This window comes from Aphis gossypii, unplaced genomic scaffold (assembly GCF_020184175.1).
Source record: "Aphis gossypii isolate Hap1 unplaced genomic scaffold, ASM2018417v2 Contig00333, whole genome shotgun sequence".
Classification (NCBI taxonomy): domain Eukaryota; kingdom Metazoa; phylum Arthropoda; class Insecta; order Hemiptera; family Aphididae; genus Aphis; species Aphis gossypii.
In genome coordinates, this window is record NW_026083070.1 from 31,269 (window position 1) to 46,927 (window position 15,659).

General features: G+C 31.3%; 1 protein-coding gene across 1 annotated transcript; it reads left to right on the top strand.

Moving 5' to 3' along the window:
* Positions 1-10,590: 10,590 nt before the first annotated feature.
* Positions 10,591-11,539, top strand: LOC126553807 (uncharacterized). Its single transcript, XM_050208920.1, has 2 exons — positions 10,591-11,358; positions 11,492-11,539. The coding sequence occupies exons 1-2, from the start codon at positions 10,591-10,593 to the stop codon at positions 11,537-11,539; spliced, it is 816 nt and encodes a 271-aa protein (XP_050064877.1).
* The last annotated feature ends 4,120 nt before the right edge of the window (positions 11,540-15,659 follow it).

Consider the following 15,659-nt stretch of genomic DNA (forward strand, 5'->3'; position numbering starts at 1 on the left):
ATACTTACGAAAAAAAATGGATACCATTATTTGCAACTCTTTTTCTGTTGCACTGCCAAACACAGCAAAAATAAACCATTTTGTAAAAAGAATACTACTTATGGCACATTACTATAAAAAACTAAAATTTATTAATTAGATGCCTACTTGTTTAAGAGAGCTAATCATTGTGCATCATCTTTTAAAAGATTGGTATGATAATAAAAATGTGTATAATATAGCAATCTATAAATATATATCCTTAATATGTTAGGTATTATAATTATAATTATTTATTTTGGTCTTGCATAATTGATTTATTCATATAGGTTATAATATTTGTATTTTGGCATGGGTAACAACTAAAAATTAATTAATCAAAATCATTCTTAATATAAGCAAATTGAATTTTACTAATTTAATGAATCATGAGTATAAGGTTTTAACTTTTAGTCAAACGTATGAGCTGCAGATTGGGGACGAGGTGGCCGTGCGATCTAAGGCGTCGGTTGCGGCGCAGCCGGTCGTTGGTTCGATCCGCGGTCACCGGGTGGCATTTTTCTTCGGGCAAGTCACGGTGTCCGGAGAATAAGTGCCGCCATCCCCCACCCCGGGGCATTGCAGAAACCTACGGGTGCCCCATTAGAAATTCTGCCAAATAGGCGTCCGAACTAGGCCTTCGGGCCTACTCCCGGACTTAATACGCCATACGAAATAATAATAAGCTGCAGATTTAATTACACCCTATGTTTAGAGTTAATACAAGTAAATTCCAGCCTTCACCTAGTTTATTTTCTTTTATATTAAATTAAATTATTTGTTCTTTCTCTTTGTTTACATTATTAGGTTGTAGTATGACTTAGGAACATAAACGTTTATTTTTATATTTAGTTAATTTATTAAATGAACTCAGATCAACCAAATTCAAGCATGTGTGTATTGGATAAGTTTTAAACTTTTTTATTAAACATGTTTATCTGCATTGTATTTCTCGTTTATTATAATAAATAATAGTATTAATGTTATTATTAATTAACTAAAATAATAATAGAATTTAAGATAATAATTATATTTATTATAATTATATATTAATAATACATTTTTAATAGTTTTGTTTCCCGCCATAACATTATTACGGTTTATCACTTTATCATAATATATATTTTGTAAACATTCACCTTGTGGTGATTACGACGTGTTATCATCACTTACGCTAGCGCGTCCGCCGTATTATTGTCGCCACTATTTTGTCTTCCGTTCCTAACGTCGATTTATTTATATTGTATATGTTATAAACGTTTATATTGTATTCTGTTGTGTATTTTTTTTGTATCGTCTTTGATCGCATGACGACGCGCCATCTTAGCTTTTTTTCCCGCCTCGCGCGCTAACGTTTTCGCCGTTACGGGCTCCAAGCTCTTTTTGCTCGCCTCGAGTACTCACTCCTGTTTTCGCGATCCGACTCGACGCACTACTGTCCACTCGTTCGCCTGAACATAACCTTTGTCACGCGACTTTTATTCTCTCGTACGACGTTTAATTTGTCTCGCCGCGCGATCGACCGTTTAAACACTTGTCATTGTGTATTATTTATTTGTTTAAAAAAATTACGTTTTCAAACATTTTTCTAAAGAAGTGTTGGTTCGTTTAGTTTTTTTTTTATATATATTTTCCTTCTCCTGCCTGAGTCAGAACTAGGTATTGTTTTAACTCAACCTATCACAGGGTAGCTAAAACCTCTTAGATAAGAGAATTTCCACCATTTTGTAGGCTTCATAATTTTTACATTGTAAGAATAGGGAGTCGTCTATCTAGTATTTTTATATATCTGTCTAAGTCAATTGTGTTTCTTAGTATAAATTACCTATTTTTTTTGTTACACTTTTAGGTTTGCAATTTGATTACAAACTACCAGCTGATATGTTGTGTGGAAAACATTTTGAGGGAGAAAAATATAATGTTTCTTAATGATTTGGAAAACATGTTACGTCCACATGCTATATCTACACTATGTCTAGGTATGTAAAAATTAATATAGGTAACATTGAACAGCAATAGTTTTTTAATCACTTTTTGTTTTTATTTATATTCATAGAAAAGATGATTGCGATGCGAGTATGTCTTCAGAGTTGTTGACTAGTGACAAAGTTGGAATATTAATCAATTCAACTAAAACAGTTTGCAAAATTTGTTCTTATTGCTAACTTTATACTAAATGTATGTCATGCACAACTAGTATCTTGATATGCCATTATGTAGTGTTTTAATTTAATTTAAATACAACTCAATTAAATCATTGATTACTTCATTATAGAATAATGAATAACTGCCCGGAAAAAACTATAACTTTAGGTGTTAATGAACAGATACACATGGTAAAAAAGTTTATCTTTTTAAATACTGATTTGGATTATCTATGGAAACTAGTTTCTAAAAATTATTCTAATTATACCTTTATTTCAGAAATTTAATTTCATCAAAATTTTGTTCCGGAGAGGTCAACAACATGATGATCATATTGATTGTACCTTTTATATTGGATTGATCATCGTTGAAATGTTGAGTGAGTATATTTTTATTCATTGAATATAAATTAAACAAATCAAAACACTTAATGACGTCCCACTTTGAAATATCAGACTGCGGACTGTCAGTTATGCAGATGTATGAAATGCATGACTGGTGTGGTTACAAATTGTGTATTAAAATTATGTCTAGTGATTAACATACCTATGTATATGAGTCTTGGGATTAAAATATTTTACAAGTTATTGTAACAAGACTAGCTACTAAAAATTAAATTAAACCGGGCATTTTTTAATGAAAAGTAATTTAAACATGATTTAAGGTACCTACTGCCTTGTGGTTATTCTGTAAATATATTTTTTTCGTTTACTATTAGAAACAATTATCAATTTTTTAATTACATCTTGACAAAATATTGCTATTTTTTTTTACATACTACTAGGTATCTATGTGTCGTGTAGAATATTTTCTTAGCATGCAAAAATATCTTATTAAGTTATCAAAATATTTTTATAATAATATTATTAGATACCTAGTTGGTTTATTGTTTTAAATATAGTAACATGTTTTTATAGTTATTATTTAAATATTTCATAATTGTTTAAGTGATCTTGTCTTACATTCACACATACTACTTCCTAATACCAAACATTAATTAATTATTTATGTTGTAGTAATCATTTAGCTCTACAAATAGTGATACTTTTGAATAATAAATTTAGTTAAATAATTTTTTAATGCCCTTTAGTATGACGAAATAGTTATTTCCAGACATTTTAACTATAATTATTAAAATAGACAACTATTATACAAATTGGTAGTTAACCTAAGTTGAACTTGTTCAACTTATTGAAGTCTATGTTTAATATATTTTAATTTTATAATTTTTGACACAACAAACAGAAGAAATCATTAATTTCGTAATTAACAATTCTGTCTTCTTTAAGAATGCAACTGATGGCTATCCAGCGACAACACAAAGAACACGACACCCATTCTACGCATTCATCTTCCTGATGACAACGATGTTTATCTGAGTGACAGTTACAGTATAGGCATATGTTTGTCATGTCTTCAGAATTTTCCAAGAGATAGGTCTTTAAATATGCTCTGTGAATGTTAGGATCAAACTCTAAACTAAACTTAGAGCTGTCCATAATTGTAAATGCGTAATATATTACATAAACTCCACAATTAAATGTATCTTTTTGTATCGGAATGTTTTCTAAAGGGCATGCAATTAGTGTTAACGTTGGACATCGTCGTTTGTCGTCACCGTACGTACAATTTAATTTCAATGTTTCAAATACTTTTTTGGAACGAAGTTTTGCAATCGATTTTCTGTGTCATACGGCATACTTGGATAGTAGTATGTTTTAGTCGGTTCTGTATCCCCCACAAATCCAGGAGATCCAGGTACCCCGCCCTCCCTATCGTGCGCGTGCCATGCCCCTCCATGCCGTTCCCGGCCTTGCCCCTCCCCACCATTCCATTACCTGCCCGGCCATGCCCCTCCCCTCCATTCCTATCCACTACATGCCCCCCCCCCCGAAAATTATAAGTAGTCGAATTCAATATACTCGATACGATTTAGTTAAAAGTTTACTGATATTTAAAATCATGTGTAGAATACATTCGTTTTGAAACAGTGTATTAGTTAATTTTAGTTGATTGAGAGTTAGTAACCGATTAATAATATAATATACAACATAATGAGACCTCATCAATAATTACTTATTTATCTTTTATAGAAGTGAAAAATGAAAGTGTCACGTATAATTTCATTCTTCATCTATAACATTTCAATACAGCTATTAACTCTACAACGATTTAAAAGTTATGGTAAACAAAACGATTAAGATTATCACATATCTATGTTATATATTATCACCCGCAGTATTAATATTATAACAACTTGACATTTCTATAACACCTTGTTGTTATTAGTTATATATTATTTCTCTTTCAACTAAAAGTCATTAGGAAAGGCTATTTATGTGTAGGACATCACTTTCCATTCCAACGTATGGAAAATAAATATTTATCATACGTTTTATAGCTATGTGGATGCGGAAAATGTATCATATATAAGAGACCCGATTTCACTCAAAGGAATCATACTGTTCTTCAAGCTACTCCTTTCATCTACTGGAGTTATATAATATACGAAAAAATAAGATAATAAATAATAATATATCCCTAAGAGAAAAATATATTTAATTAATAAATGAATATTATATTATTCATCGAAATAATGTTTAGCACTGGTTAAAACTCTTGAAAATGTTATTATAAAAAGTGAGTGTCTCACTTTAATTAACCTTTAATGACTGCTGAAACATTGACGACCTCTGATTATTTTTATTATAAATTTTATCTTTTACCTTACACTATACAGAACTATTAAATCATAATCATCTATGTATTTGTAACGAGATATCAATACGCGATGTTTACATTTTCACGCGGAGCGCGTCGTCGTAATCAGTATTCCGGCCGCTTGAGATACATAATGTCGTCAATAGATCGCGCTTTTGACGACCCCCGTATTAAAGATATCTTTGTCAGGTATAATTTGTATTAATTATTATATGTAAAATAATAATAATTAATACCAAAAGATATATTAATACCTATATAATAATATGAGACCGCACAAGCGTGATCCAAGACAAATGAAGACATATAAAACACCGAAAAACATGAAAGTGCCATCGAGCCTTCTGCATTATCACTACCGCCATACTAGGTGATAAATATAACCGCCCAGACGACCAGAAAGGTATCCAGTCCGACTACTGCACTCGAAAGCCAGATCGTACAGTTTATCCCTGCTCAGGAATATTGTAAATCAATATTGGACCTCACACATAAACTGTCGACCTGGTAACTACAGGCAGCATTCGGATTATAGTTTCCGACTATCCGCGCCGTCATCAAGTTAGTTCGCCGCCGTCCAGTCAATTCGCCGTCATCGTAAAAAAACACTCTTAACGAGCCGTGCACGCCGTTAAGGAGTATTGCCGCAGTCAAATCATCGCCGTTAGCAAGTGTTGCCGCCGTCATCCGCCTACAGTACGGTATTTTCACGACGACACCGCCACCATCTCCAGGAACCGTGAGTTTTTACTATTTGCACGATCACTATTTCTCGCAGTGTGTCTGGAATATCACTTGTGGATATTAACGCCTGCACACTCGAGAAATACATCGCGAGCTTACTGTATCCGATTTGTGTCATATATTACGGGACAGTATAATATATGTGTTATTCATGTTAAATGTTTTTTTATTTGTAGCTCGAAGAGCATAATTAATATATGTTAAAGAAAATATTATACACCTTTTAAATACGTGTTTCATATCAAATAAAGTATAAGTATTTTATAGCCAACTAAATTTTGAGTGTTATAATTTTACTTACATATTCTAAAATAGAATATAATATAGAGCGATGTTTAAATGACATAACCATTAACAATAATATAATGAGTAATATAGGAAAATTATATTAATATTAATTGCTGCACTTGCTGCAGGCTACACAACAGTTGCCTCGTTCACCAGAAGATTTATTAAGATTGGTATCTTCATACGTTTCTGGTAGTGCTAAACGTACAGTAATATTATTAGAAATCCAGGAATTTTTTGATGGTCACAAGAAAAAAATATTAAAATTAGCAAACACAAGATGGTTAGCGTTACATCAGTGTGTTGTTAGAATGCTGGAATGTTGGGTAAATCTTACACACTACTTTACACTTGCTGTAACAGAAGACCATCTTAAAAGTGCTGAAATAATTTTGGATATGTTAAGAAATCAAGTTATTAAATCCTATTTCTTATTTTTGAAGTATTCATTACAATACTTCAATTCTTATAATGCCATGTTTCAAACAAGATCAATAATAATTCAGGACTTGTATAGTAACACAACTAAACTTTTAAAACTACTATGTCAAAACTTTATTAAACCATCATTACTAAGAGACGATTTATCTAAATTAGTATATTCTGATCCTAACAATTTACTGCCTGAAAGTGAGGTTTTCTTTGGAGCAGAATGTGAAATGGAGATAAAAAATTTACCTGACTCAATTGTCTCTGAAGTAAGAACTCAATGTCTTAAATTTTATATAAAAGCTGCCAAAGAAATAAGCATTAGACTACCATTAAATAATAACATGTTTAAAGAAATAACATTTTTGGATTCATCTATAGCTTTAGACGTAAGCAACCGTAGCTGAGTTAAACATTTTCCAGTTCTCTCAAATATTTTTGAAAATTATATAAGTCCAACTAAACTAATTGAAGAGTGGAGAGAATTGTCATATTTTTTTAACAAGGAAGAAATTAATAATTTAAAAAAACATGAGCATTAATGAAATGTGGCATAATATTGGACAAGTAAATGATTTTACAAGTGATACAAAAAATTTTTTAAATATTTCTAAACTGGCAAAAATGGTATTGACATTACCACATAGTAACGCAGAAGCGGAAAGGATATTTTCTGTTGTCAACGATGTCAAAACCAAAAAAAGGAACCGTATATCTGATGACACATTAAATGCTGTTACTGTGATCAGATCATCATTTCAAGATAAAAATATTTCATCTGCAGATTTCAAAATAACTAAATCACATACAGATTTGCACAATATTACCATGTATAAATAGTATGTATAAATTGAAAATTGACATTTGTTGTAATTGTACTTAAATAAAACACATATTTGGTCATTAAAAATACGACAGACTTTATTAATTATCTACTCAGTCTATACCAAAATTATACTTGAATAATAATAATCTTTATTAGAAGTTAGCACTAACTATAAATTTCCTGAAAAATATATTATTATATTATAATTATATTTAATCGTACTATCTGTATTATCATAAAGATAATAAACTTTATAAACAATTGTGATTGTTATTATCAGCTATCCATGTAAATTCAATTTTTTTTTACAATTGAGTCAGAGCAGGGAAATTTTTGTGGGAAAAGGGAAATTAAGTTGCACATAGTGGGAATTATCTCTAGTTAACATTCCCAACACTGACCTATACTAGGTGGAGGGTATCGACTCACTTTAGCATACCCCGACATAACCCCGACACAGCTCGGGTCGAGTCAGCTGGCCACTGCTCGACATAACTTATACCTGTACGGGGAGAGTGGGGTATCGACTCAGTTTAGCGTAGCCCGACATGAATCGGAATACAGCTCGGCTCGGCTCGGTACGGTGTCACACGCAGTGGGTTGAGATAGCTGGCACGTCATACCCCCCAAACTTGTAAAGACTCTGAAGATTACATTAATTCATAATGTCTATTACACATACATGCACACGTGTCTTTTCCTACATATCACAATATTACCATGGAAATATCTGATGGGGGATAATATGTCGGATGTGAATGCCTCACTAAATACGTAGTAATACCACTTATGTATATGAGACTAGGTATGTACTATAATTAATACATAGGATACGTTAATTTCACTAAGATTTTTAATAAATATTTAAAATATAATATAATTAATAAATATATTATAAATATAAATATTTTAATTTATATTTTTTAATAAATATAAAACATTTTGGATTAAATTATAAGACTCGATGATTTATTGTAGTGAAAATACAATATGATAGAATAAATAATAATATACATTGTATTTATATATCACTTAAAGCTGATGTCAAACGATCTGCCCCGTCGCCCGTTGAAAACCAGACTTAGCGTCTGATTCCCATCTATATTATACAACGCCTCTTGCTCGTCGCTGATGACTATTGATCATGGAAGGAAAACTTCGATGAAACCATCTAGACTGTTGTCGAGGGTACACCTCACAGTCCTACCGTACTGCGTTTCTTGATTGCACATCTTCGTTATTGGGTATGTCCGGCCCACGGTCAAATCGCCCACCGACATGAAACGGACGCTCGATTGTACGATCAGCTGTTTCTTGAATCCTTCCATGATAGATGTCCTGAAAATGAATTACACATTTAATATACGTCTTTCATATTATTATTATACTCATATGTGTTCATTATATGTCTACGATATGATATATATTATGTTTAGGATCGAATAGGAAAAAAAAAATATTACTCACTTAGAATTATTTAACTATATATCTGCTTGAAAAAAACGTCACGATCTCCTTTCTCGCTTTTATCGTCGTTATCGTTGTCGTCGTCGTCGTTCTTTTCGTATTTATCCTTACAACAGTCGTACTTAGAGCACTTGTATCGATTGCGAGTAGTAGACGAGTGATATCGAATATACTGATATAGCCCGTATTTATATGATTGAAAATACCCTACTCGAATTATTAGCTATACAAATATACATGAACCTGAAGGTGTATGGAAATGGTCAACAACGTATCGTTTTCATTAAAAGGCATTAAAAACTCTCTCTCATTAGAAGCGGTCTACTTTCCATCATTAGGATGACGAAAACAACAACGGCCTCACAACCTTTACATCATAGTGTTAATAACATGTTATAGTAAATAAATGAATAACGCAATGAATACAATATTAATGTTATCGTCAGCGAGAATATCAGTTATAGTATCAAATCAATTGTAATAGAGAAGATAATATTATATGTTAAATTAGCTTCTACCCATATATCTTATAATCAAATAACATAAAATTATTTATTTCCTATACTATATAAGTATATACATATATTATATATTCATATCTATAAATAAACAGTTTTAAGGTATAATTCGCGATAGGTTACTGATATTTAGATATACTATATGTTTACAACATCAATAAGCATTTTATTGACATTCGAGTTGATAACGAAATAACGAATATTTAAAAACTTAGGTGAAAATACTAAAAAATACTAATAAAAACTTTATTAGGTTCATTCAAAATCTATTTTAGTATAATTATATTATTATAGTTATTTTTTCGTTAAACTAATTATATATTATTATATTTTATTATATTTTAATATGTTGTAGAGTCCTTAATAGACCATACAAATATAATCATCAAAAATGAGATAAATGTTTAACTGGAAACATATTTAATGTTGAAAATTTGGTTATCAAATGTCAGTTCATTTGTTGTATATTCCTCAGTATACTTCACTAATATATTACACTAGTAAGACTAATATATAAGATAAATCGGATTTCGATGATAGTAGAAAAATATATAATAATTTTAAACATTGTCAATATTTTCAGTGTAATAGAATATACCATAAGATTTTACGATTATATTATAATAAGTTTTATAGAAATTGTTATAAATAAAATAGTTGTAATATATGTATACACATTTCTTTTATAAAGTATTATTGTTATACACTTCGATGATACAATAAATATATTTTCCCACATCAGTTTACGTTATATTATTTCATTTAAGTATATATTTTATTTTATGATATTAGTAGGGTGAAATAGCCGGTACTGGGTCCCCCCCGCTTCACCACCCCCACCTATATTGCGCCACCCTGCGCCACCCAGCGCCACCCCTCCCCTCACGCCCCATATACACTACGTCATCGCGCCACCCCCTATCCTCACCAACCAGTCCTATCCACCACGTCATCGGGCCACCGCCGCCCATACTGCGCCACCCCCTCCCCCTCCCGCACCATATACACTACGTAATCTGAGCACCGCCGCCCATACCGCGTCACCGTCGCTCCGCCCATCACACTATTATCATGTCCTATTATCGACGTCGTCGACGGTGGCGCCATCTGTCCGAACATTTGGCTGACGCGGTTCTTCTGCCCCGTATCAGCTGCTAAATACGATATGTGTTATCACGCTATCATGTTATCTTCGATGGTGGCGCCATCTATCCGTACATGGGGCTGACGCGGTTTTTTCGCCTCGCATCCGTACGATATCTCCATGTTATAACGTTATCCCCCCGCCACTTGCACCGTATTTCGTGAATAGGTTAAGTTTAAATAATTACGTGAATTTTCGGGCCAGCTAAGTACAATAATTATTTTAAACAAATCAGTAACACTCTATTAGCTTAACGTGTAAAAAGTGAGTTTCATTCTAAAGGACAAAATATGACAGACAAAATTGAAACTATCTCTGTGGCTTGCGGCAAACGCGCGAGAAAAAATATACAACATTCGTTAATAGTGCAACCGCCTAACGATTTAATCGACTCCACAACTTTCGTCATAGACTTTGCGGGACGGAAATCCATAAACATCGGACTTGACGCCGCGAACGTTTTCAACGTGACCGTACAGATTATAACGCCATCGCGACATGTATGCATAACAAGTGTTTTTCTGCAACGAATTTTCTCACTAATGCCGTACATTCTCTCGAATATATCTGACCCGACGGTTAAAAGCCGCAATAGACTTTTTCTCAAAGACGAAAATAACACGCTGTCCAGAACTACTTATAGCGGTGAAAGGATGCTAGCCGTCGAATCGCACTTACAACAAGGATGTCGCATGGTGTTGAGCGGGAGTGATCTATTAAGAATACACGAAATGCAATGGGCCATCGGCGAATCGATCTCTCGCAAATCTAACGTCACGCGATGTGCAGTTATGGTTCAGATCGATCAAATAGCTACTTATCTAAGTACTTATGTTTATGCCGATAAATCATCGACCGCAGAAGAAATTTCAACAGCCACCCACAATATCCACCCCGATCTTCACGCGTTGAATATATTCCCGAATAGCGAGAATAGTTTAGTAAATCAGATAAAATTGTATGCGAACAAACAGTTGGCGATGTGTTGGGCGACTAATATTCAAAATAACGGAATAGATTACATCCCGAGCAATGACGGGGCCGGTGACATTGAAGAGGTGATTATTATACAGTACAGTATTAAAATATATGTAATAATATAATATTATTTCTTATTACGATAAAATATGTAATATTATGTATACAAATATATCTTATAACATGCATTTATACGTTTATTATTTTTCACAGCTTGTTGGATTCCACGAAAACGAGGGGCCGGCCATGTACACATATTAACGACGCCCATATGTCTGACCTCCACATCCCGAATAATATTAAGATTAAACACATGTATTATGATATACAAATATATATATATATATAATATATATATATATGCACCATCTGTTTTGTATAGGGTGCTATTATTTTAGTCATAAGCATAATATAGTTATAAAATAAGATTTGTACAATGCACTGTTCCTTACATATTATATTATATTTTAGAAAAAAAAAAAAGTTATGTATTTTTTTTTATTATTCCATTTATTACAAAAACATAATTACAAATATTCAATATTGGATGTATAATATATATTATATAGTTATATTACGATATAAGTGTCGTATGCATTCTATGGTAAAATGTGAATACAGATATACCGTACAAGGGTCGAATGCATTTTAATAAATAGTAAATATTATAGTTTCCGAACTTCTCCGGTAAACGGATTGTATAGCATCACTCGATCGTGAATAACTAGACAGTAGGCGTTTAGTGTATTCGCTAATTTCAAAATCGTAAAGGGCACGATTGGGCAGAGTTAGTTTTTTGATTTCGGTGACTTTTTATTAGATTTAATTTTTCGAGATTTATTATTTTGTTTTTTTCGCGTCGCCCATTTTTTTTTTTCGTTTGTTAGTCCGCGGTGTAATGACGCTAGATTTCCGTTCTATAGTATACGAGCCCGCGCTTTTATACGGCCTTAGATATACGCCTTTGCCTAAATGCACAGATGTGCCGACGTCCGATCTAATACCGCGTATCGTTCTAACCGCCAACACCGGGATTAAAGTTAAAGAGCCCCCCGTTTTCGGAACTCTGATGACGCGAGGCGGTTTTAGATTCTGAACGAAGTGAAGAATGTATTGATTTTACAATGATGTGTGTTTTTTTTTTTTTTTTGTTTTTGTGTCTGTGTACAGCATAACTAGTCGAAATAATGCTCCAATTTCAAACTATGGGGGTGGTTTCCGATGTAAAAGTGAATATCCTTGATGCATTATAGAAGTAAAAAGTTAACATTTTCCAACAGTTTTCAAAAAAATCGAGAAAAACAAAAAAAAAATGACGGAAAAACGGGAATTTTTACGCAAATCCAGTTTTCGACCAAATCAATTTTTTTTTATGGTTGTAATTCAAAAACTAATCGCTGAAAATACTTGAAATTTTCACCAAATGTTAATGTCTGTGATATCTGTATATAGTTAAATTTTCAAAAAATTTTGGCTTTTTTTGAGTTATTTATAGACCACTGAAATTTTCGATTTTTTTGAGAAATTTTTTTTAAAGTGTCGATAAAAAATTGTTGGATGCCAAAAAGTTTTGAAAATTTAATACAAGGTTCCTTATGAGTTGTTTTTATTGGAGCTAAAAAAATTAAAAATCGTTAGTTACAATTTTTTTTATAAGTGTTTATAGTTCAAATTTTTACGAAATCTGTCGAAAACGCGAAAATTTGCAAGTAATTTTGAAGTTGAAAAATCATAAATTTTTTTTCTTTTATAACTAAGTTTTGAAAATTTGGTACAAGGTTCTCCATAAATTTTTCTTCAGATATCTGTAAAAAAAACTCTACCGGATTCAGACAAAAAATTTTTATGAGTGTTTGAAATTTAAATTTTTACAAAACCGCGTTAAATAACGGTTTAGCCTCAAACGATTCTTGATTTTTGTTATTATTCAAAAAGTATAAGTCGTATATACTTGAAAATCTTACCAGTTATTAAGATTGGCATTTTCTTTATATGGTTTAATTTTCAAAATATTTTGAGTTTTTTTGAGCTATTTATAGACAACTGAAATTTTTAATTTTTCTGAAAACATTTTTTTGGCCCTATCAAAATACTTGAATATTTTATACAAAGTTCCTCATATGTTATTCTTATAGTGATTAAAAAAATATAAGAATACATAGGCACAATTTTTTTTTATTAACATTTGAAGTTCAAATTTTGACGAATATTTGCAAATTATTTTGTAGGTATATTTCATAAAAATGTTTGTATAGGTAGCTAAGAGTAGAAAATTTAATACAAGATTTTTCATAAGGTTAGCTTACAATAATTATAAAAAAACTTAAATTTTAGTGTATTCAGGCCATAAACATAAACCACCTTTTTCACCAACCACTGGAAATTATATCCTAGGCTGACAAATATCTTCGTTCAGAATCGTTTTTCGTATACAATGATACCTATCATTGCATTCAAATTTAACCTACCCTTGTCCGAGGTCAACCTCACCCCCTAATGTACAGCAGAACGGTACCCACTTGCCCGCTTTTTTTTTATTGAAATATAAAAAGTTAAAAAAATTATTTATTAAATGAACTAAACAACAGTATCATATGACCTAGATCCACAATCACAATCACAAATATCGATAATCTTACCATATTTTTTTACTACATTTTCAACAAAATGGTTTCCTTTTGATAATAATACAAAAACACATTTCGGATTCCATCTTGAGTGTTCAATCCATGGATTATCTTCTTATAGGCACAATTATTTTTTTATTAGCATTTGAAGTTCAAATTTTGAATAATCTATAAACGTTGAGTTCATGGATAATATCAGCTTAGTCCGTGGTTTGAACCTCGAATTAAAATATAGTGGATACCCAACGACCTATACAAACAACCATTTTTCTGGGACCCAAATTGACTCGCTAAAACAGCTGTTGCAAACTACACCTAGCACTTGTAATCATATTAGTGGCGACTTTTTTCAAGATAATTTACCGTCAACGTTTAAATTCCACGAATTAAATTAATTAATAAAACTTCTAGGAAATATATATATTATATAATTCAATTCCTGATTACAACGACATTAGTATATTTTGAATTCCCTTGAAGCGCTAGTAGTCCTTTGTACATGAAAAGTCACTTTGGGAGCTCCTTATCACCTCTCGTTGGGTATCCAGTATATTTTAATTCGTGGTTTGAACATTATAATCTATACAGTGGTACCAATATGTAATTTAAAATTTTCGAAAATAATGTTATATTATTATACATTTATAGTAAGTTTATATATTATAGGTACGTGATATTTGAATATTTCACTGACAGTCGCTATGCTCAAATTATTTTTATAGTGTACCTACATTGTGATTATCAAAAATCAAAATATTTAGTTAATTGTAATGGTATATTCATAGACTTATAATATTATATTATATTTAATATAATAACCTATAATACCTCTCATTTCGTCAAGGTATGTTTACTTTTTAAATTTTAATTTGTTTAATAGTGGTTTCTGGTAATCTGGTTGTGAATCGAATATTAATTGTAGCCTGCACGTGTGATTTTTTTATTTTATTATTATTATTTTTTTTTTCATTGAAATTGTTTTGTCGAAATAAAATATATTTTGGCCAATAAAATAAAATTTCCTACTCCAACCGATGTGATTATGGGCAACTTTACTATGGACTAGACATTTCAATGCAATAATTGAAATAGCACAATGTATAGGTAAGTATTATTAACAATTTTATACTCTTTTCGGTGAGAACTTTATTGGTATACACTGAGAGTTACAATTTTTGACACATTTGTCTTTGACTTACTAATTAACATAATTCACCTACATTTTCAGGTCCTATAACCCTGAGGAAGCAGATTTAAAAAAGTGTATTTATTTATTAGTGCATGTCTGCATACGTTATGCTGGCTAGCATATCTGCCTGCTTCAACCAGCAACTCATTCACAACCAACTAGTCAACGTATAATAAGAACAGGTACTATAAAATTTTGTAATTTTTATAGGTAGAATTTTTTTTTTTTTTAATGATCCATGATGAATGTAGGTAGATAGGTAGGATGTAAAAAAAAAAAAAAACTAAAACGATTTTTTTTTTTTTTTTTATTCAAAAGAAATTAACCGGTCCTCCTGGTCCTCCTCCACCTCCATTTGACTCTCTTCTTTGTTCTACAACAGAATTAGATAATATTTTGTATTTACTATAGTTTTATGAATAGTGTATATGTGATAGGCATATAGTCAAATCAGACATTTTATTAAATTACATTTTTGTATAATTTCACTATCATCACTAATGGTTTTTTTTTTTATATAATATATAATTAATTAGTACCTAATAATTAATAGAAAATATCGTTA